Genomic DNA, 22,049 nt, shown 5'->3' on the forward strand with positions numbered 1-22,049 from the left:
AGGAAGCTACCGTTTAGTCCAACCAGAAGGCAGCTCAGTTCGACCTGAACCGAAGGGTGCAAGGGAACAAGGAACTTCTCGCCCACTCAATGGCGAGATTATCAAACTGACGGACGAACTGAAAGAAATCAAGGACGAGCTGGTGATGCTGGGAGGAGAAGTGGCCACACTGAGGGACACTGTGGAGGAAGGATTCAAAGCGATGGAAGCTTGCTTTAAGGAAATCAAAGAAATGATGGCTGCGGAGGTGAGATCCTCCGACCAAAATGACTAAGTACTTTCCCCTGAACTCGTAGATTAGGATTTATTTTATCTTTTGCTTTTCTTGTTTTAGTGTCGGTTTAATCTGTTTTTGATGTCGAGTCTACTTGCATTGTTTGATGGTGAAAGATTATGCATGCTGATTTCTGTTTTGGTATGATTGGTGGATTGAGTATGAAATGCATGATGGTAGTTGTGAGAATACAGAGAATACCCCACCGGTGAGATCAGGACCAAAATTAAAAAATGCATGCTTGTGGTGAGAATTTGCTGTGACTAGGGAATCTTGGTTTTGTTTGAGGACTCAATTTTGCTAGTACATGACTTGTGTGATTTGGGCACGATTCTTTGACTTATGGCCCCAGATTTTCTTTGATGACTAGTATGAAAATAATCCCTAGTATGCCAACTTGAGCCGAACTCATTCTTTCTTAAGCTTTGATAATGCTATATCTAGGAGGAAGAATTTGTGAAATGAATGAAATGGTGAACAGGGGATTATAAGAAAAGAAAGAAATTTGGGCACAAGAAGAAATTTTGTGACTAAAGATGATTGCCCATAAGAAGAATCAAAAGGGAAATGAACCCCATTGAAAGCGGGGAAATTAAGGGTTGGTTATAGCTGTACTGAATGTGTATGCTGAGTAAGGGTGATACTGAAATTAGCCACTGGACCATATTTTCCCACCTTAGCTCCGTATGCCACATTACAACCCAACAAAGACCCTTTGATAAGTCATACTAGTGTGCTTAATTTGTAGTCTTCGATCAAACTCTTAGAGGAACTAGCACAGCAAATTATGAGTGCAAACACATAGCCCGGTGCTTGAGCGAGAAGAGAGACTACCATCACACTTTATGCATGATCAGTACTCTGGTTTGTGGTTTGACTGAACTGAATGATGCATGTTGGTATGATCTGATCCTGAAATATATGCAAGTTTCGTGTCTCTTAGTTTTATTTCTTTTCTTTCGCCCTTTTCGTCCGTGTCTTCTGTGAATCCACCTACATACTTGAGGGCAAGTATGCTTTAAGTGTGTAGGTGTGATGCGTCTTCGACTTTTGGGCCATTTGGCCCTCTTTTTCTCTTTATTTGTGTCAGTTCAGGTCTGTCCAGGGGGAAAACAAAGTTGTGGAGAAAGGAAGATCAGTAGAGCGGAAACAGAAGAAATGCGGTCAGAATGGGCATTACCGAGCCCAGATTGCCAAATCATGTTTGCCAGCATGGAGCTTCGGCCAACAAGTACCTCTCCAATTCAACTTGGGGCATGGGAACCTGGAGCCACCACCTGGTATGAGCCACACCGATAAGAGCAGTCGGTCTGATCGTTACCAGAAGAAGCAGACAGCCAGAGCCATAAAAGGAAGGTCAATCTCGGAGATCTCATGGAACAAGCGGAAGGTTGAAGAAGAGACTAGAAGGACCGAAGGGATGGGAAAGGTTGACTAAGCTTGCAGCTGGACGCCATCTTCAATCAGGATCAATCAAAGATCGAGCTAATTAAGGAAAGAAGATCCCGGCGAAGATTTGGTAACCGGCGCAGCTAGGGTTAAGGCCTCTACCGTTCGGCAGTATAAAAGGCTAATGTTGTGCAGCGTGAAGAACTTCTTGGCACCCCGAACATTTTACTTTTCATCAGTTATTGCTTTTATTCGCCGCGTGTGGCATCAAAAACACTTACATTTCCGTACTTTAATTTCGTCGTGATTGTTACTTTTGGACAAAGTTCGAAGGCTTGAAGCCTAGGTATTATTTTATCTATTTTAGTATTTCATTTCGTTCAATCATGAGTTTAATTCCTTTTGCATCTATGAATTTTATTATGTGTGAGTAGTCCTTTAGGTGAGGTTATAGGGGAGGAAATAATTGTTGTTAACATGTAAACATTCGTGAGGCATTTGTTCTTTCGGTTGAGTCTCGTGGTTCCGGAAGGATCTGTTCGATATCATGGGCAGTAGAGGCCTAGCGGGAGACCCTCGTTCGGTAAAACGCTGTCCGTGTCAAGCAAAGGCCAGGGTGTACCAAGGAACGACAACCGGTATACCAAAGACCGAGTAGCTGAGCAACGTCAACAAAAGACGTTGTAGATCCGAAAGGTGGGGAAAGGATTGATGGGATACACTGTCCTTCCTCAGTCTTGGGCTTCTCTAGAGAATATCCATCAACTGTGACGAGGCATAAAGCCATGGTTATCAAACGAGGAAAGCAATCTCGGCGCCGTAGCATGTCTATGACTGGTCGGTCGACAAGGCCGGAAATAGTTGAGTCCAGGAGGCATGTGTCACTCTAGTGCGGAGTTGGGGACCTCGGGAGAGAAGGTTGGTGAGGGTCATACTTGGTGAGTAACGGGTATGACTACTATCTAAGGAGGAGTGAAGCACTGCCTTGTGACCGGGGATTGTGTGACCTTCGGACCAAGTGACCACAATGAGATCAACCATCCTAAATGTGAAGTACAATTCCTTGAAACGCCCCAATGTCTTTGGGCCACGCCCTGGAATTGCATGGATCATAGACGGATCATCAGTGTGCCTATGACCGAAACGAATGTTAACAACAGTTATGACCTAACCGAATAAACCTCACCCCTTTGTTATTATTGATCTTGTTTATTTCTTGTGCAGTGTATACAGATTGAGAATTGTGACACCTCAGTTTGTCGTAGGAGAACAAAGTGGTTCCTCACTCCCTGTGGGATTCGACCCTACGCTTACCGCTAAGACTAAGTCCTTGTCGTGAGAAGTAGGAGCGTGTATTGTCCGTACTGGGCTTACACAGGTATTTTGTCCGCACCGCACGACGGGTGCGTGCCACTAGCTCAGGACGTACCTTTTAATTTTGATGATTCCTGCATGAATGCCTTTAAGTTACTGAAACTGAAGTTGAGTTCTGCCCCTGTTGTGATTGCGCCTGATTGGTCTCTGCCCTGTGAAATTATGTGTGATGCGTCTAACTCTGTGGTAGGAGCTGTGTTAGGACAGCGTGTGGATAAGATGTTGCATGTGATTTATTATGCTAGTTTAACCCTGAACAGTGCACAAGTAAATTACACCACTACTGAAAAAGAGATGCTTGCCATGGTCTTTGCCTTAGATAAATTTCGAGCTTACATCATTGGGTCTAAGGTTATTGTTCATAGTGACCATGCTGCGCTGAGATACTTGATGACTAAAACACAAACTAAACCTCGTTTAATCCGTTGGGTGTTATTGTTGCAAGAGTTCGATGTTGAGATAAAGAATAGAAAAGGGAGTGAGAATCATGTGGCAGATCATCTTTCACGCATGGATAATCATTTTATTGAATCTGGTCATAACTTCATCCCTGAGTCTTTTCCTTTTGAGCATGCATATGAATTAACCTTTGCCAAGTTCAGCGCTGCCGACTTCAGCTCTGCCGAGCTCAGCTCTGCCCATGCCAGCTCTGCCAAGTTCAACGCTGCAAAGTCCAGCTCTGCCGAGATCAGCGCTGCCGAGTCCAGCTCTTCCCAGGCCAGCTCTGACAAAGTCAGCTCTGCCCAGCTCAACCCTGCGAGCGCTGTACCTTGGTATGCAGATATTGTTAATTATTTAGTATGTGGAGTATTGAGGCCCGAGCTAACATCACAGGAGAGGAAGAGGTTTTTAGCTTTGTGCAGGCACTATTATTGGGAGATTCCTCACCTCTTCAAGCTTGTAAATGATGAAGTCATTCGACGGTGTGTGCCAGCAGAAGAGCAGCAGCAAGTTCTGAAAATGTGCCATGAAGATCATTGTGGAGGACACTTTGGGGGGCAGAAAACAGCGCACAAAGTTCTTCAATCAGGTTTGTTCTGGCCTTCCATTTTTAAATATGCACATATGTTTACTATTGCGTGCGACAGGTGCCAAAGAGTAAGAAATATTGGCCGAAGGAATGAGATGCCCCTCCAGAGCATACTAATTGTCGAAATTTTTTATGTATGTGGCATCGATTTTATGGGGCCATTTCCTGCTTCGAATGGATTTCAATATATCTTGCTTGCTGTAGATTATGTGTCCAAATGGGTTGAAGCTATTCCCACGCGGACATGTGATGCTAATGTTCTGCTTAAGTTTGTGCAAGAGAACATTCTTTGTAGATTTGAATTTCCCAGAGTTATCATTAGCGATGGAGGCAAGCACTTTTGCAACAAGTTGTTTGCAAAGCTCATGAAGAAGAATGGGATCACGCACAAGGTGGCAACACCATATCACCCGCAGACCTCTGAACAAGCTGAGACAAGCAATCGGCATATCAAAGGCATTTTGGAAAAGACAGTGCAACCCTCGCGCAAGGATTGGTCTGCAAAGCTGAATGATGCTCTCTGGGCATACAGAACTGCTTTCAAGGGTGTGCTTAGGATGAGTCCATACCGCCTCGTTTATGGCAAAGCTTGCCATCTGCCAGTGGAGATTGAGCACAAAGCATACTGGGCAATCAAGGCTGCCAATTATGATTAGGACTCTACCGTGAAGCAGCGCACGCTGCAAAATGGAGGAGTTGGATGAACTACGCAATGAGGCGTTTGAAAATGCAAGGATTTACAAGGATAAAGTGAAGCGACTGCATGATCGCCGCATTTGCCACAAGAAGCTCTGCCCCGGAATGAAGGTGCTATTGTTCAATTCTAGACTGAAGTTGTTTTCGGGCAAGCTAAAATCGAGATGGAGTGGTCCCTTTCTACTAAATGAGGTGTTTGAGCATGGTGTTGTAGAGCTGTTTAATGAGAATACGAAGGAGAGTTTCAGAGTGAACGGCCATCGAGTGAAGCCGTACTATGAGCACCAGAGCCCGCCGATGGTGGTAGAGTCTCAAGCTCTGCACAATCCAGGCTGAGGATCCGAGCTGAAGTTGGGCTGGCGACTTTAAACTAGCGCTTGGTGGGAGGCAACCCACCGTTGGTTTAGTTTTTTGTTTTTGTTTTTTTTGTTCTTTGTTTTCTGTTTTTGTTTTGTGTTTTCCTAAGTTTTGGTTGCTTGTGCGGATGCTTTGATTTTTGGGTGTTTATGTCTTTGTTTTCAGCGCTGCATTTTCTACTCTGACTTTGCCGCCAGCACTGAAAAGGCCAGCTCTGAACTGGCCATAATTGAAACTCTACTCTGAAGAATGCCAGCGTTGCACTTCTTCTCTGACTCTGCCGCACAGAGTCAGAGCTGAAATTCCACTCTGCAAATGCCAACGCTGAAATTCTACTCTGCCACAGACCGTAAACCTTACTTTCCGCCGCCTCTCACAGAGCTTATGCTTTTTAATGCCGATAATCAGGGACGTTTTTCTAACTCTACTTATTTCTTTTGTGCCCTGAGGACATGGCATGCTTTAAGTGTTGGGGGGTGTTTTGTTGTGCTTATGCTTTTAATTGGGCGAGATTGATCTCTTTATGCTTAGCTTATTCTTTGATACTTGCTAATTTTTATGAATTTGTGGAAGAGAAGATGATTTTCGATGTGAATTTCGGGTTTGTGAATGAATGGTGATTATTCTTGTTTTACTCTTGATATATGTTTCTTGATTGTGCAAAGAATTATGAGTTTTGTTGCAACACGATTGTAAGTAAGTAAAACGTGATTTGTCCAGTAGATGCTAGAAGGAGTGTTGTCATTGTGATTGCCTACGATCGTATCCTTATCTGTAAATAATGCTGGATGAATTGCCAGCTCTGAAACATCTGGCTAGCTCTGAAACGTGACAGCTCTGAGTCTCTGCTCCTCTAGTCTAACTATGAGCATGGGAAAAGACGTGAAAAGACTTCGGATTACATCCAAATGGTTTTTATTTCATGAATTATGGCTCAACTGTCCAAAACTTAAGCACACAAAGTGTGAAAAATGGTGATATTGATTATAAAGGCGATCACATTAGGGAATTCACTTCTAGCGGATAATTGGGTCTGGTCGAATTACTTGCATTACTGTTTTGTTGCTTCTTAAACTTTGAGTTACTTGCATGATCGAGAGATGTGTGTTGATTGCAAAATTTTGAATTGACTTTGTGAATGTTTGGATGGAAATAAGCATCGTTGAAACCCATCTTTTCCTAGGATTCATACTGATTTTGCTTGAGGACAAGCAAAAGGCTAAGTGTGGGGGGGTTGATTTACTACTTTCCTTACTGTTTTTTTGCGATATAATTAAAAGCCTTTTAAGATCTTCCTTGAGAGACGACTTGGGTTAGCTTACACGTTACAATAGATCTCGTCCTATTGCGAGTCGATCTAGTGTAGTGTTTAGGTTGAGTCACTTATAACCAATACATGGCTCACAACTACCCCAAGTTTGATCTGAATGCAACCTACTACTCACCAATACTAGGACATCAGAATCCCTTGTGGGGTTTATCTTGTTGGTTGTGATTGTGTTTGTGCAGCAGCGGCATGGTGGTCGCTGCATCTTTCCTAAAAGATTGAGGGCTTTGGAGATGTATGAAAATGTGCCTAGAGCTGACAATCACTCAAGAGAACTATGTTGAGCAGCAGATGCTCATTTGATGCAAATATTTGTATTTCTTTATTTCCCTTGTAATTTTTATTTTTTGAATCAGATTTATGCTCATGTAATGTACATGTTTAATTTCGAGAATTGTTTAGTTTATTACTTAGTTTTTAATTAGATTTATCTTCTATATGGTGAAATGATACAAAAATTTATGAGGTGGTCTTGGTTACACCCGGGTGTACCGTACAACTGGGTTATACCTTTACTTAAACTTTGATCCGCATCCTAATTTGAACTCATATCCTGACCCAATCCATTTAAATAATACTATTTTGGGTACAGATCAACCCGATTGTACGATACACCCAGGTGTACCCAAGATTTTGTGAAAATTTATTAATGCAAAGTAATTTCAACCCCCAAATAATTAATAGGTTGAATCTAACAAAAGGCTTAGAATGTTCTGAGAGAGCATCAAAATCGTTCATCTCCAAAATCTCCTCGAATGTACCTAATGCCTTCCAGATGCTCTCATGAGTCAGTCGCCACAATGAAAGCCTGAAATTGGGGACTCATCCGATACAATCCAAATCATTAGACGTGTGCGATAAATATCTTATAACTCAATTTTAGATATACTAGCATATATAAAAGTAAAATATATAAATATAATATTTATTATATTTATATTTTTAATAAATAATTTGGTCTATTTGATACATCTTTAAATTAATACTCAAATAAATTAATAAACTCTATAAACTAATAAATTTCTTTAGTTCCGACTTAGATAAATTTAAAAAATCATTAACTTTAATAAAATAATAAAATAATAATATTTTAGAGAATTCGTTTATAAATATATAGGTCTTGTTAATATTATAAATTAATAATTTTTAAAATATAAGAATTATGAATATTATCAGTAACTTGTTAAAATATAAACTTATTGTTGAATCATCTTCAACTCGATCATCATTATGATCTCTAGTAATATCAGCGACAATGAATTGATAGATACATTTATTTATTTAATTTAAACATTTTCTCTCATTTACGTTTACACATTTATAACTTTATTTAAAATTATAGTTTTTGAAATTAAAAGACACTCTATAAATTAAAAAATTATCAATTTTTCGATATATTAATATTTCTAAATTAATAAAATCCCAAATGTTTTTCATTTATCTAATTAAGTGGTAGATTCTATAAGATATTTATCTGTTTCAGGATACTAAAGAGAGTTCCAGATACACATCAAATAGATTAATATCTAATGAATTAATATATTCTTCTAAATATATGTAAACTACACAAATTACCCTTAAAATTAAATATTATGTAATATGGATATAATAGGCAATTTATATTTTATTCCCAAGACACTTTTAGGCTATGTTTGATTAACTGGTCATGATTAGTCTATTTAAGCAAACCAAGGGAAAGAATAATGGTGACAAATGCATCTCCCTCCACATTATTTTCAACATCATTCTGAAGGATTAATAGCCCCACGGGATCGTTTCTTGGATATCTTAATTTACCATACAACGATTAATCCTAACATGCTCCTATGAATTTAAGTGCTGCACGTTGAAGTTAGGATTACTTACTTGTAAATTGTATGCAGAGGTTGTCAATGATCGTGTTGAACGACTCCAGCTCTGACCTTTTGAACTGTATCCCGCTCAGCTTTCACCGTTGGATGGACAACGAGCTATGAAGTCCCAAGAGAGAAAAATTGCTCCACACGTTTGGCGCCTCCTTCTCTGCTCTCAAAAACCTAATTTTTGTCTGTGTTTTTCCTGAGAGCAGACAGCTGTATTTAAATAGATTAAATAAGCTATGGGGCGCCTCCTTCTCTGAGCTGGGCGATTTCTGCCTCTTCTAGGGCTAGGAGACTTTGGGCCAGTCCAGGGACCAGATACAAGGAATAAAGATGGGCCTCAAATAAATTAATTCTTCATGATCAGCCCAGACCATAATTAATTTATAAATATTAGTTCATTCCACTAGAGAACCAATATTGACTTACCCCTTTATTGCCGGTGATGAGTCGGGGCTTGTATTTAGACTTATTAAATCTCCGTATTTAAAATATCCGACATCCATTAATTAATTAGAGCTCTGACATCATAAAATTAATTAATATCTTGATAATCCTTAAGCGGTACCACTCAAACCTTATTATTGCGTCTGAACTTAATCAACCTGCAGGGTTTAACGCAATAAACCTTATTGAGCTCCTTAAGGGGATGTCATTATCCTATACCGGATACGGGTACAAATACAGATAATCAAATATCATATATCGATCGCTATCACCCAAGATACAGAGTACTCAAGTTACTATATAACTCTCACCCATAGTAAGTCAAAGTGATATACGAATCAACATATATATTTGAAATCTTATTAGTATTAAGATTCTATTAAGTCACCGAGATCTTGATTCTTCACTTAAGTCAGACAGAAGAATACATCTCACTGTGGTCCTATCAATACGTTATGACGTACCAGTATAGACAAGTAGTCAAGACAAACTGCTTCCATCTATACTGTAACCTAAACCAATGACTCGTTCTAAAGTCATCTCGGTTGTGATCATTTTATATCTCTTAAGGTTATTCCAATTATATGGCCTTCTGTGATCTACAACACACCATATAATCTACTTATATAGAGATAAGGAACATACATATGCAATCATGAACACAATCAGATAGGGGATTAAACAGTGAACATAGGAATCATTGTATACAAGCATAAAAGGTTCTTGCTTTCAGTATACAAATCCAACACATTCTTGAACAAGTAGCAAACAACACAAAATGTGGCATCTTTAGCGTGCGTGTGTTGGCCAAGCGGTAAGGGATTAATGCCTAAGGCCAAATGTCTTGTGTTCGAGTCCCCTGTGCCGTAGCCTTTTAATTTCTTTATTTAATATTGTAAATTTATAAATAAATAAAAAAATGGCATCTTTCTGAATACTATATTTAAGCCAATCTCATTGTTTTAACCAAAAAGGAATAAATCGGCGTGATGAAGCTCTAAAGTCTTTTTTGAGGAAAATCATAAATTTTTGGTTGACAAGGCTTTTTAAGAATATAGGATCTTCTAATCGAATCTCGCATATTCGGAGGATAATCCATTATGCTAATTCTTTTTCTCGGATTATGAGGAAGAAGTTCAACATCATAAATCAATTCTTTCTCCTCTAGTGGCACACTATTAGCACTTAAACCACCCAAATCCATAGCCTTTTCTTGAGGTGAATCATTTGTAGGAGCCACATTAGCATTAGAAGGATTCTCACCATTCATTTTCTTGAACATAAAAATGTTGAAGATTGGATTGTTGTACCATTCTTTTTTTTTATTATTTTTGGTTTAGATGCATCACTCTTCATTTCCTATATTCAATATAGAAATACAAATTATAAAATAAAACTAATTAAACATGTTCATAGACATATTTAACAATTAAGAATAAACTAATTTCTAACAATTAAATATTGGGTTAAGTATCAAATAAGCCCATAACATAGAGGCTCTTATCACGTATAGATCCCTATAGTCGAAGTTGGTCCAATTAAACCCTCAAACTACTTAATTTCGAACAATCGTGCCCTCTACCCTAATGGCGACTTAACGTCGTTTGTTTTCAATTTTTTTTTAATTTCGTTGGTGGTCTGCGTAGGCTGCGCTTCGCCAAGCTGGTCGAAAACTCGCCGGAAACACTATTCTGGGGAAGACCTTCACCACCACCGCCACCACCACCCACGAAGGCGGAACAATGGCGCCACCTTCAAACACGACGGTTGATCCAAACAATGGCTTCTCTCCCCAAACCAAAATCTTCCACAGCCTCCGCCCCTCTATTTTCTTTCCTTCTTCCTCTCTCCCGTACTACGTCTTCTCCCTCCTCTCCTCCCCCACCTCCGCCTCTCTCATCGACGCCGCAACCCGCCGCCGCATCCCCCTCTCTCACCTCCCCCACCTCGTCCAATCCCTAGCCTCCAGCCTCTGCCTCAAATTCCACTTCCACAAGAACGACGTCGCCTTCATACTTTCCCCCAACTCAATTCACATTCCCTTTCTCTACCTTTCCCTGCTCTTCCTCGGCGCCATCATCTCCCCTTCTAATCCCCTCTCTTCTGACTCCAATATCTCCCACCAGATCCACCTCACTAGACCGACGATCTCCTTTTTCACATCCACAACTGCTGTCGCTGCCCCAGGGGACGGTGGTACTCAACTCTACTGAGTTCGTATCCCTCCTGCTCCTCTGTGGCGCCGAATTCGATCCGTCGGAGGTGTTCCAGGACAACACGGCGGCGATTCAATATTCCTTGGGCACTACGGAAAGAGTGAAGGGGGTGGAGCTGACGACGCATCGGAACCTCATCGCAGCGATAGCTGGAGTGCATGCGGTTCGGCCGTGTTACGAAAATATTGTTATGAAAATCTTGAAGATTCCATCAAGAATTGGGTGGAAAAGTTCCAGATACAAATTTGAGTCCATCCGGTCAAAAACACATGCGGTTTGCTTTGTCTTCATCTGGTCAAAACCCACGTTTTTCGGCCAATTTTCGGCGAAAAATTAACGGTGTTAAAATTAAGAAAAATTAAAATATTTAACAGCGTTAAACGGCCGTTAAGTCGGAGGGGCTAATTGCACGAAATTAAGGACTTCAAGGGTTTAATTAGACCAACTTCGGCTATAAGGATCTATACGTGATAAGGGCCTTTATGTTAAGAGCGTATTTGATACTTAAGCCTTAAATATTCAAACAAAGTTTACCATTAAACTAAAATATTTGAAGAATAAAATATTAATTTAGGGTTTAAACAAAGTTTGCCAGTCTTTGATTTTATAGCCAATCCTTCATCAATTGTGATTTCTTGTTTGGCCAAGTTACTCTTCTACAGCTCTTTAGTTTTGAGAGCAGAATGTACCTCTTCAAGAGAGATAGTTATCTCCTTCCCAAACAACATTGCATCTTTCAAATTCTCAAAAGACTTAGACAAAGAATTCAACAAGATGATCGTTGTATCTTCATCATCGAGCTTCACCTCAATGTTTACCAAATCGTCCAAGATCTTATTGGATTTCTCAATTTGATCATCTAGACCCTTTTCTTCCACAATTTTGAAAAAAAAAATATTTTTTTGAAAAAAATATTTATTATTATTATTTTTTAATCAATCCAAGTATTTTGGTAGTTGTACTGTATTTTTAACTCAATTGCATACGTTAAGACGAACTTCCCAGTGGGTCACCCATCTTAGTTGTGCTCTAAGTCAAGCAAGATTAACCTTGAAGTTCCTTTCGAGTGGTCACCAGTACAGAACACGCATATTATTGATATAATTAGCAACTATTAATTCATTTAAACTCTATTTCAATATACAATATCATACATTCATAACCTTAAAATATGTCGAGATGATATAGTAACATATATGTAATCAGTTATCCTAAACATATATGTAATCATTTATTCGATAAAGCAACATGCACAATCACTTTTAAAGTTATGAAGAATAATTAAAACTAACTTATCTATGTAACAACTGCACAAATCTAACAATAATTATGAAGAATAATAGTAAATTAAACCAAGCAATAATAAATTTTAGCCCATAATTATTTGGTTTCTTAAATGAGAGATAATAATCAAAATCACTAGCATTTCAAGTTTTGAAACAAAAAAATATTAATTAAATAAATAAATAAAAACATAAAATTGGCGAGAGCGTACGGTGGTGGTCGGCGGCGGAGCGGCGCGGCGGTGAAGCGCTCTGAAATGAGAGATCGAGAGAGTGGGTCAGAGAGAGAGATAGGCGAAAGAGAGGGATGGGAACTTACCGTGGTGGTCGCGAGGCGAAGCGGGACGACGACGACGGCGGTGAAGCGGTGCAGAGGCGGCAAATGTTGCGGCTGCTGCTTGCTGCGGCGAAAATGCAGAATAGGGAAGAAACCCCTTATTTTAACTGCCCCATTACCCACGGCGTATGCCGTCGGTATCAGACAACCCGCTCCAAACTTACCGATGGCACTGTCTACCGTCGGTAATTACCGACAGCAAGTCCACCGTAGGTGATTATCGAGGGAAGACGTTGCCGGTAATATTATCGAAAATTAAATTAAATCTAAATATACGTTACCGACGGCGTGTGCCGTCGGTGATCGACCGCTGTCGGTAATATCTCGGTACCTGTATTAAAGTCGACCCGCCTTTTGTCCTGTCAGCAATCAGTCGGTATTTACCGAAGACCAACTTGCCCTCGGTAATTGCCGTCGGTATTTGGCGTGTTTTTTGTAGTGTATAGTTTCTGCTTTATGTATAGGCAATTTGTAAGAGATTTCTTCATATAAATGTCGTCTAATTTCGCCCAAACCCCTACAGCAGTAGACTCCTTCGAAAATTTCCTTAATACCTTGTCTCCTAGACAAAGTATCAGTGTACTATGCGTCTTCTCCATCAAAGTAATCTGATCTCCCTTCTTCATATCTTCGGGAAGACCTTTCTATCCTTGAAGTGCAACAAAGAGACCCTGTTGGATGAGCATGGCTTTCATCTTCAATCGCCACAATCTGAAGTCGTTTTTCCCAGTGAATTTCTCAGCTTCAAACTTAGTCGTCGACATCTTATCTGCACCAATCCTCCTCCAATTCCATAGACGACGCCACTTGTTAAGATTGATCGGTGCAAAACATAGCAACAAACTCAAGAACAATGAAATAGAGCAAAAATGAAACCAAAATCACACTTCGACGCCAAACTTACGTGGTTCAACCAATGGCCTACGTCCGCGGGATGGTAAACGGAGATACGTATTGTTTTTTCAAGAGATCAATGAACAATTACAAACACTAACAAATGAGAAAGAAATCTCCTAAACTATAACTTTCAGTTTCAGCTCTTTCTTGATAGTATTTTTTCCTCTCTTGAAAACCTAACACACAATACCCATTAGACAGAAATGTGAGTATCGAAAACACTATATACACTTGAGAAATAATCAGTTGCAAAAGCTCCTTCATGCACCCAACAAAAAACTGTTATACTCCCTCCGTCCACAAAATGTGTATCCATTTCTGGATGACACGGGTTTCAAGAAATGTATTGAGTGTGGTGTAAGTGGAATAGAGGTCCCACTTTTTAAGAGTATTAATTAAATAATTGTGTGGGGTACACTTATCAAAAAGGGACATGGGTACTCGTTTTGTGGACGGACTGAAAAGGAAGTATGATTTCCTGTTATGGTTTATGCAAGATAGAATACAATAAGATACCTATTCTAGATAAAGGCACATTATTAATACGCAATTATGTTTGATATTTTTGATAGATACAGTTTATTTGAGACATCTGTAAATGGGTTTAATGACAAAAATGACCATTCAATAATTTCATAATGACAAGCGTATCCTCTCATCCCACGCCTGCGAAATAAATACCTCCACTCTGCATTTTTGACCCACGTAAAGTAACTCGCACCAAAAGAAAGTCTGCGATCGACACTCTCACACTAGAAAGAATTTGCGAAACCCTACCTTCAAACGAAATGAGCACCACCACTCAAGGTTAGTTTGTAATCATCGATTCGCTACTTCTTGCTTACATACGGCTGACTGTAGTAGAGCTTGTGGTTGAGTTGTGAATGTGTTTTTTGAGCTGACGCATATTTTAGCGATTCAATAATAGTTTCGCGGTTTATATTTCATTGCTTGAATCAATATTTGTTTAACAATAATATGTCATAATGTGTAAATACCAGATGAGAAAAGTTTACAGTTTCATTGCATTTGTAGTGGACCGTGTGTTTAACAGTTCTCGAAAGTTTACTGTTTGATTGCCTTTGGTTATTGAGAAATATGTGTAGATATATATATATTATTCGATTGGTTTAATTTTGCTTATGTTATAAATGGGCATATTATAAAGAAACCATGGAGTTATTTGAATATGGTGGGGGGCAGATGTGTGTTTGTTTTCGTGTTTTGAAATAAATGGGCATATCATGATTTCATTTATTGGTGTTATTGATGTTTTGTAACAGGAAGTAATAGAGTTCTTCAATGTGGTCGAACAAACAAGACCGACAAATCGAGACGCAGCTGGTTGATGCGTGATGAAGCGATTTTGTTGGCGTCGTTGAAGGAGTTGGTTGCTAATGGATGGAAATCAAATAACGGATTTCAGGCCGGGTACTTAACTAAGCTCGAAGAAGCTATGCGAAAGGAGTTCCCAACCACTGATTTGAAAGTCATGCCACACATAAACTCGAAGATTACCATATGGAAAAAGAATTACAACTCGTTAACTAAAATGTTGAAACCTAGTGGCGTCGGATTTAATTTGACGGGCACACATATGATAGATTGTAATGATGAGCAATGGGAACAAATCGTGAAGGTTAGAGGATGTTTGTATATTTTGGTTTATGTTGCATATTGTGAATTATAATGACAAAACTATTTTTTTTAGAAAGATAATAACGCACGTTTGATGCGGAACAAGAGCTGGCCGTATTTGGATGATTGGAAGGAAATCTTTGGAAAGGATCGGGCCACAGGCGACGTAGCTGAAGATGTGATGGAAGTTGCGCATGAAATGTACCGCAACATAGATCTTGCTCAACCCAATGTTGATGGGGATTACCACGTATCCCTAGAAGATTTGAGTGAGACCGCCGATGCTGCCGACAGTGTTAGTGAAACCCAACAAACAAATGGTGAAGTGCGCAGGGTGAAGAAGAAGAGAAAATCTGATGATGGATTCGATAGGCTGATCGACGCCATGGTTGAAATTACTCGCACAACCGATAAAAGGTTTGAAGCTATTACAAGTAGAACGGGTTCATGACTTTGACATCTCAAAAGCGTGGAAAGAGGTCTTCACCCAATTGAGCTCAATTCCGGGTTTGTCTCTCAATGATAAGTTCGAAATAACCGATTTACTAGTGAAGGAAGTAGAGCGCCTCGATGTCTTTTCAACTCTCCCCAACGACGCAAAAGCCGATTATGTTCACTACCTACAAGCAATGAAATACAAGTAGGTAGCATGTTGCCTTATATTGCACCGGTGCTGCAACTTTTGTGAAACTTGTCAGATGCCAGAATCATTGTTTTATGCCGGTTTTTATGCTGCTGTTGCAACTTTTTTATGTTTTGTTGGACCATGGTTGACTCTGCCACTTTAAATTAGTAGGAATTTCATGATGTTTTAATCTTGATGTTTGAACTGATATTATCTTATGGAAACACTTTGTATTGTGTTTAGCTTTATGATGTTGGGATGGATGATGTGTGATGAACTAATCTGATATAGAATCACCTTTACTGATAATGGATTAATGGCCATGTAATTTGCATTTTTTTGTAGTATAGTGTTTGTAATGAATCATATAAAGCAAGTGGATAATTATATTTGATTGTTCATAGGGAAACGAAAGCAATAAGCAGCAGATTATGCCCATATCCACGATTTATGAGCATTGACAAAATGAGTACCTGGGTCTATTCTTGTGTTGAAGAAAAAAATAACAATTCAATACTACCATTAGACCCACAAAAAACATAGCTCTAAACAATAGCAAATCTACTTAAAGGGAGAAGACGATGCATAGGAGCTACCCTCGATGGTGCAGTCGGGGACCTTATATTTGCCAGGAAACGCATTCCTTGATGGAAGCTGAGCCCGCACGGGTGCCACGAACTTGTTTTTAAGCGAAAGATCCATTATTTGATAAGAAAGATCCATGCCATTAAATCATTTTCTTGGAGGCTTCGGCTTGCATTCGTCGATCTTCGCTATAAGGCAGTGGATAAGCAACTCATCCTTTTTGGCGTCCCATTTATGGGTGTAGAGGAAACATGTTTGGAGAGCAACTTTAGGGAAAACCATTTTGGGGTGCTGGACCACAAAGACAAGGCTTGAAGAACAAATGGAATAATATGGAAGTGTGTGTAATGATGGTGATTTATCGGCTGTCTTAAGTGCAGATTTTATAGCACCAACGGTTATTGTGTTTTAATGAATTTTTAAAAATGGGGTTGGTGGTGGTTGGTGTCATATCTATTAATGCATGAGCAACTATTAATTTGAAAACTCATGCAGAACTCCCAAAAAAAGGTGTTGACATTTTTTAATGCATTGATTAGATATATAAATTGTAATGGTTGGTCGATGGATGCAGTGATGCATAAGAAGTTGACTAATTAAATATCAATTCATTTTTTGCAACAAGCAAATAACTATAGAAATTTGATTAATCGAACCAAAAGTAAATGCCGCATTAAGATTTCCAGAAAATACACAAATCCGCATAACTTTCAAATTCACGAAATACAAATGAAGTCATTGATTCCAGATATTACAAAAACAAGACGTCGCAGAGTCACAGTATCGAGTTTTTCGGTTCTCAAAATAAGAAGGAAAAAAAGAGTAGTTTCACATTAGTTTACCGAGCACAATCCCCACAACCAATACAACCAACGTCATCAACAGAATGGCGGTATGGAATTGAAGGTAACCTCTATGAGAATTCAAGCCCATGCTTTGGTTCACAACCTCATCCATCGGCTGGTGAGAAACTCTTAAAGGGGAACCTGCAGAAGTCGATGACGTCTTGGAGTAGTAACCATGATATTCGTCGTACCAAAAAAAAAACCCTTGGTATGGTTGTCTTCAAGTGGACATTTATAGTAAAATCGCCTAGGAAAATTGGCTCCAAGACCCACGCGCTTGTTTCTGTGACCACAGCTACATGGACGAGTGTTTGTTGACATCTCAGGCATAGCTTCCATGCTACGAAACACCACAACCCGATAAGCATAGATTCACACTTCACATAACCAAAAGAAAGACAGTAAGCTACTGAAATAGAAATTTTATTGAAAAAAGAAAAGTTCAAAACCCTTGAAAGCACAAGCGCAGACTAAGGGCCGAGCCTCCAAAACAACGAAACGGGAGGAGGCGGAAAGTCAACCTCAGAAGCTCCGACCGAACTATTGCCCCTAGGATATCCAGCCTCCAAAAACCCGAACCAGAACCCAAAAGCAAAAGCAACGCCTGAGACAGCAGGGGCAGTGAAAGACATATGAGTGCGAGCCAGCAAGACTAAGAGAAGAATTGACCGTCCTCGTAGAACGAGTCGCCGTCGTCCAGCATATCTCCCCATCTCTTAGAAACAACAGCCGACATAGCTCGAGCTGCGTCTGAAGAAGAGGAGCGAACCACAGAATTGTGCATAAGCGCTCCTCCAGACTCAGCATTTGGCACTTTATTCAAGAACTCCACCGGCAACGGAGTGTCAAGAACGGCGCCCTTATTCCTGAGCCGACTTTTTATACTGTCAATCGGATTCGGTGGATCTTGCGGACGTTCCATACCCTTTTTAGGTCGACCCGGTCGACGCTTAGGGTTGTCAACGAGCATTTGCATCCCCTGACAAACCTGCTCCTCTAATTTGCTAATACGACTAGCCAACTCCTCCTGATTAGAATGTGTAGGCTCAATGACCAACCGAGATACAGAATCATCTACCATGTCCATGGACGGAACCACGGCACACTGTATTATGACCTCCTTATGCTGCCCAAACTTCGCAACGTCCTGCAGTGTAGAACCCTCAGACCCGGTCGTGTCCTCCCTCTGTGATCGCGTTGCCGAGCTTGCGGCCTCGCGATCGTCTGCAATGATCTCCTCATCCACGGATCTGTCAGAATCCTCCATAACAATCGTGTCCTTCTTGCAAGCTTGAGCATCCGAATTCTGAACCGGTTTCATTGAGGACTTCAAATCTGATCCCGAAAGCAAGTCCTCTCTACGTGCTGCCATATTGTCTTCTTTCTCTAACTCCATATCCTCCAGCACCTCAAACCGATTTCTGTTTTCCACAGAATTCTTCCCAACAGTAACTTCACGTCTGGGCGAAGACTCCTCATGATTATCCAGCTTAGCAGCACAAGGCACTGCAATCGCGTGCTGTCGAGAACGACTTCTAATTTTCTTCCATTGTCGAGATCTATTGCTATGCTTCCTGCCCCGCAAACTATTATCCTGTAATTTCTGTTTAGTCGGAGAGGCAGGCTCTATGCCCGATTTCCTGCATTCATCAGTGGCATGGCCAATCGCAGATCAAAGACTACAGAAGTATGGCAAATTCTCATATCCAAACTCAATTTCATAAATATCATCATCACATTTAACATCAATAAACTCAGGAATTTCCAGGGCCACATTCATCTCAACTAACACCCTAGCAAAATAACCAACTGAAGCCCTAGCAGACATGCCATCAACGAGAATAGGAGTGCCAACATGCCTAGCTATACCAGAGAGAACTTCAGGATGCCAAAACTCATGTGGGAGATTAAAGATACGGACCCAAACCTGAGCAGTAGAAGAAACAATCTTGTTCGGATTGAAGTTGGGAGTCCATGCCTGAAGAAAAAGGATCCCCACACAAAGACGCCAAGCGGATTTTGCAAAAGCCAAGGCATAATCCTCAGGTGACGAGAACTTCAAAGTAAAATATCCCTTGCCTAGAGGGATAACCTACCATGGAGACGACGTTTTCCAGAGGATAGAGAGCTCAGTAAAAAGATCAGCCGCAAATCTCAGCGTATCGCCTTTGCGAAGGAAAACCCTCCCATGAATGGCATGCTGAAAGGCTTTGATTTGCCGTTGACGAAAGGCTTAGTAGATAGAAAGACACGGCCTGTCGCCCACCATTGCGGGTTTCAGCACCGCAAAATCATGAGCAGGGACGTCTGCGAGACGCCCCGGAGATTGCCTAAGAGTCTCGACAAGCGACTTCACGGGAGAAGTACCGGACGAACATCGGGCTTCTCCACCCCGGCCTGGCTCCAAAGCAAACACAGCTGCTCCGGCTGCCCCGAACGGAGAAGGCCGACGTCGCAGTAAGAGGAGGAATGATCCCGCGAATACGAGGTAGTGACGGAGTCCGCGAACGGCGACAAAGAACTGCCCACTGACGAAGAAGGCATCGCCATGCTGTTGTCACTCTGGCCTGCACCAGTTACCGTCATAAGCGAAACAGCCTTGGGAACCCTCGTCTCCAAAATCGACGTCGAGACAAGAACCTTAGCTGCGACAGACTCGGAAAGAGACGGAGGAGGGGGCGCGTCCATGATCGGATCCTTAGACCCCACCGTGGGTGCAGCCGCCCCTGGGACCAAGGCCGAACTAACAGCGCACCAAGGTTGCGCCGCCAGGCCCATGGACGAGGCCTTAGTTGCCACCATAATAATATCAGACGCTGGAACTTCCGGGAACAGGGAGTAGTCACGGGAGAAGTTGAAGCCAATAGGCAAAGCATCGTCGGAAGAGAGATCCGCAAGAGAGCATGGAGCCGGAACCGGATCAAAAGTTTTAGGGTTAAACAGCGGTGGCTGGAGGGAAACCCTAGGCAGAACGGTGGTGTGTAACAGAGGAAAATCGGAGGATGAGAGGGTCGCCATAATGCCGGCCGGAGAAGGCCACAGCCGGCTGGCCAGAACCACCCGAGCCGCCTAGGCGGCGGCCGAGAGAATCCCTTGAAAGAGGGAGCCTAGGGTTTTCATCCCATTCCAAAACATGTTCCGTATCTCCCAAGAAAGACAGTAAGCAGACATCAAGTAATAGATTATGGACAGCAAACAATGCACTGTGTTTCATCAGAAAAAATACAAGGAAATACAATATGACAATGCAATTAACAAAATATTTGATAATAAGGAAGATACCACCTAATGATTATGCATGTACTGCTGCCACATACTCTCGACTAAATCTTCCCTTTGTGCATTCCATTGGGGAGATGATTCTACGGTATCAACAAAGTCCTCATGTTCCACATCATTCGCACCATTTAAACGTGTCATCGTGTCGAATTCTTGCTCTATAGGGTCAATCGCAATTTCCGTGCGAATAAAATTATTGATTAAAAATGCCGCCATGATTAGCCTATTTTGAATTTTGATCGGGTAGAAAGTCGTGGATCTAAGAATCCCCCAACGCATCTTCAGAATTCCCAATGCCCTTTCGATTATATTACGAGCTTTACTATGTTTCAAATTAAAAAGCTCCTCTTTGTTCTGTGGCCTCGCATTAGTGGGACCCCACTCCTTGAGGTGATATCTAACTCCTTTGAAAGGTGTTAAAAACCTCTCACGATTTGCGTAACCATTGTCACACAAATAGTAAAATCCTAGTGTAGCCCCAACAAACCAACAGAAGTCAGTAAAATTCACATAACTATGAACATATGATAAATTAGATATAATTAAAACAATAAAATGCTATATATTGAAAAATACCCTTCGGCACTTTTAATCCATAGGGCCTGTTTATGGCATCTCGAAGTATCCTAGAGTCCGCTGGCGATCCTTCCCAACCGGATAGAACGTAAGTGAACTTCAAGTTACGATCACACACACCTAAGACATTTGTAGAAATTAGACCCTTCCTTGTCCTATACCTCGCCTTATCGTTATTGCTTACCATGACATTGATATAAGTACCATCCAATGCTCCTAGACAGCCCTAATAACAAAAGTTTTTGTGAAATAAAGTTATAATTTAGAAAGGACAATTTAATATACGATAAAAAATAATATTTTATATTATATACCTTAAACCATTGCCAACACGAATCATTGCAGTCATCAGGGACAGCCTCAGGCTTAGCTAAGAAAATATCGTGTAGCCTTAATATTGCACCTAATACGACATGGAGATAATGTGATACGGTTTGCCCGGACCTCCTTGAATTCAAACTTTACAACCCTGTTTTTCTTGTGATGGGCCAGGACAGATAAGAACATAGCGACTTGTTCCTCCATGGTAACATGACGACCATTAACTAACCCCCTTCTTTCCCGCAATATACGGCACAATCTGCCGAAGGTATTTCTATCCATACGCAAATTAGAAATACAATCGACATCAGTTAAACCTATTAGCCTGCCTAAGTGTTTCTCTTGATCAGGAATCCTAGCAAAGATGGCATACTTTAGTGGGGCTGATCCCCGTTTACGTTTTTTAGATCTATACTTAGCTATGTATGCAACAACAAGTTCTATTAGAAGAATATGTTCCCGCAATGTTTCTTGTAACAACAAATTAACACAAAATATCACAGTCACGAAGAACTCTTTCTCCAGGCATTCTTAACAAAACTGTTTTGGCACACAAGTTGAATCTGCATTTAATAACAAAGACCTCAGAGATAGATAGCTCCAAGCGATACATCTGTTAAATAAAAATAAAAATTACTAGTAGATTCACGAACTCAAACTACATGGCAGTTGTCAACAAGAAATACCTATACAA

The 22,049-nt window shown here is 40.7% G+C and overlaps 3 protein-coding genes across 3 annotated transcripts; 2 read left to right on the forward strand and 1 right to left on the reverse strand.

Annotated features, from left to right (window-relative positions):
- Positions 1–4,754: 4,754 nt before the first annotated feature.
- On the forward strand, positions 4,755–5,099 carry LOC131008290 (uncharacterized). Its single transcript, XM_057935178.1, has one exon. It carries the CDS (start codon positions 4,755–4,757, stop codon positions 5,097–5,099), a length of 345 nt encoding a protein of 114 aa, XP_057791161.1.
- Positions 5,100–14,214: 9,115 nt separating this feature from the next.
- On the forward strand, positions 14,215–15,965 carry LOC131013315 (uncharacterized). The gene is made up of 3 exons (XM_057941389.1): positions 14,215–14,293; positions 14,770–15,125; positions 15,198–15,965. The coding sequence occupies exons 1-3, from the start codon at positions 14,275–14,277 to the stop codon at positions 15,573–15,575; spliced, it is 753 nt and encodes a 250-aa protein (XP_057797372.1). The 5' UTR covers positions 14,215–14,274; the 3' UTR covers positions 15,576–15,965.
- Positions 15,966–19,997: 4,032 nt separating this feature from the next.
- LOC131013316 (uncharacterized) lies at positions 19,998–21,491 on the reverse strand. The gene is made up of 3 exons (XM_057941390.1): positions 21,349–21,491; positions 21,035–21,260; positions 19,998–20,925 (listed from the first exon to the last, which is right to left on the reverse strand). The coding sequence occupies exons 2-3, from the start codon at positions 21,219–21,221 to the stop codon at positions 20,465–20,467; spliced, it is 648 nt and encodes a 215-aa protein (XP_057797373.1). The 5' UTR covers positions 21,222–21,260; positions 21,349–21,491; the 3' UTR covers positions 19,998–20,464.
- Between the last annotated feature and the right edge of the window lie 558 nt (positions 21,492–22,049).

This window comes from Salvia miltiorrhiza, chromosome 2 (assembly GCF_028751815.1).
Source record: "Salvia miltiorrhiza cultivar Shanhuang (shh) chromosome 2, IMPLAD_Smil_shh, whole genome shotgun sequence".
Lineage (NCBI taxonomy): Eukaryota > Viridiplantae > Streptophyta > Magnoliopsida > Lamiales > Lamiaceae > Salvia > Salvia miltiorrhiza.

Bases quoted from the DNA above. Each gene is read 5' to 3' on its own strand.
- LOC131008290 (XM_057935178.1), top strand. From the start codon at position 4,755: ATGGAGGAGTTGGATGAACTACGCAATGAGGCGTTTGAAAATGCAAGG.
- LOC131013315 (XM_057941389.1), top strand. The intron at 15,126-15,197 runs GTTAGAGGATGT...TATTTTTTTTAG, and splicing joins AATGGGAACAAATCGTGAAG to AAAGATAATAACGCACGTTT.
- LOC131013316 (XM_057941390.1), bottom strand. From the start codon at position 21,221: ATGGTAAGCAATAACGATAAGGCGAGGTATAGGACAAGGAAGGGTCTA. The intron at 20,926-21,034 runs GTATTTTTCAAT...GGGCTACACTAG, and splicing joins TGGATTAAAAGTGCCGAAGG to GATTTTACTATTTGTGTGAC.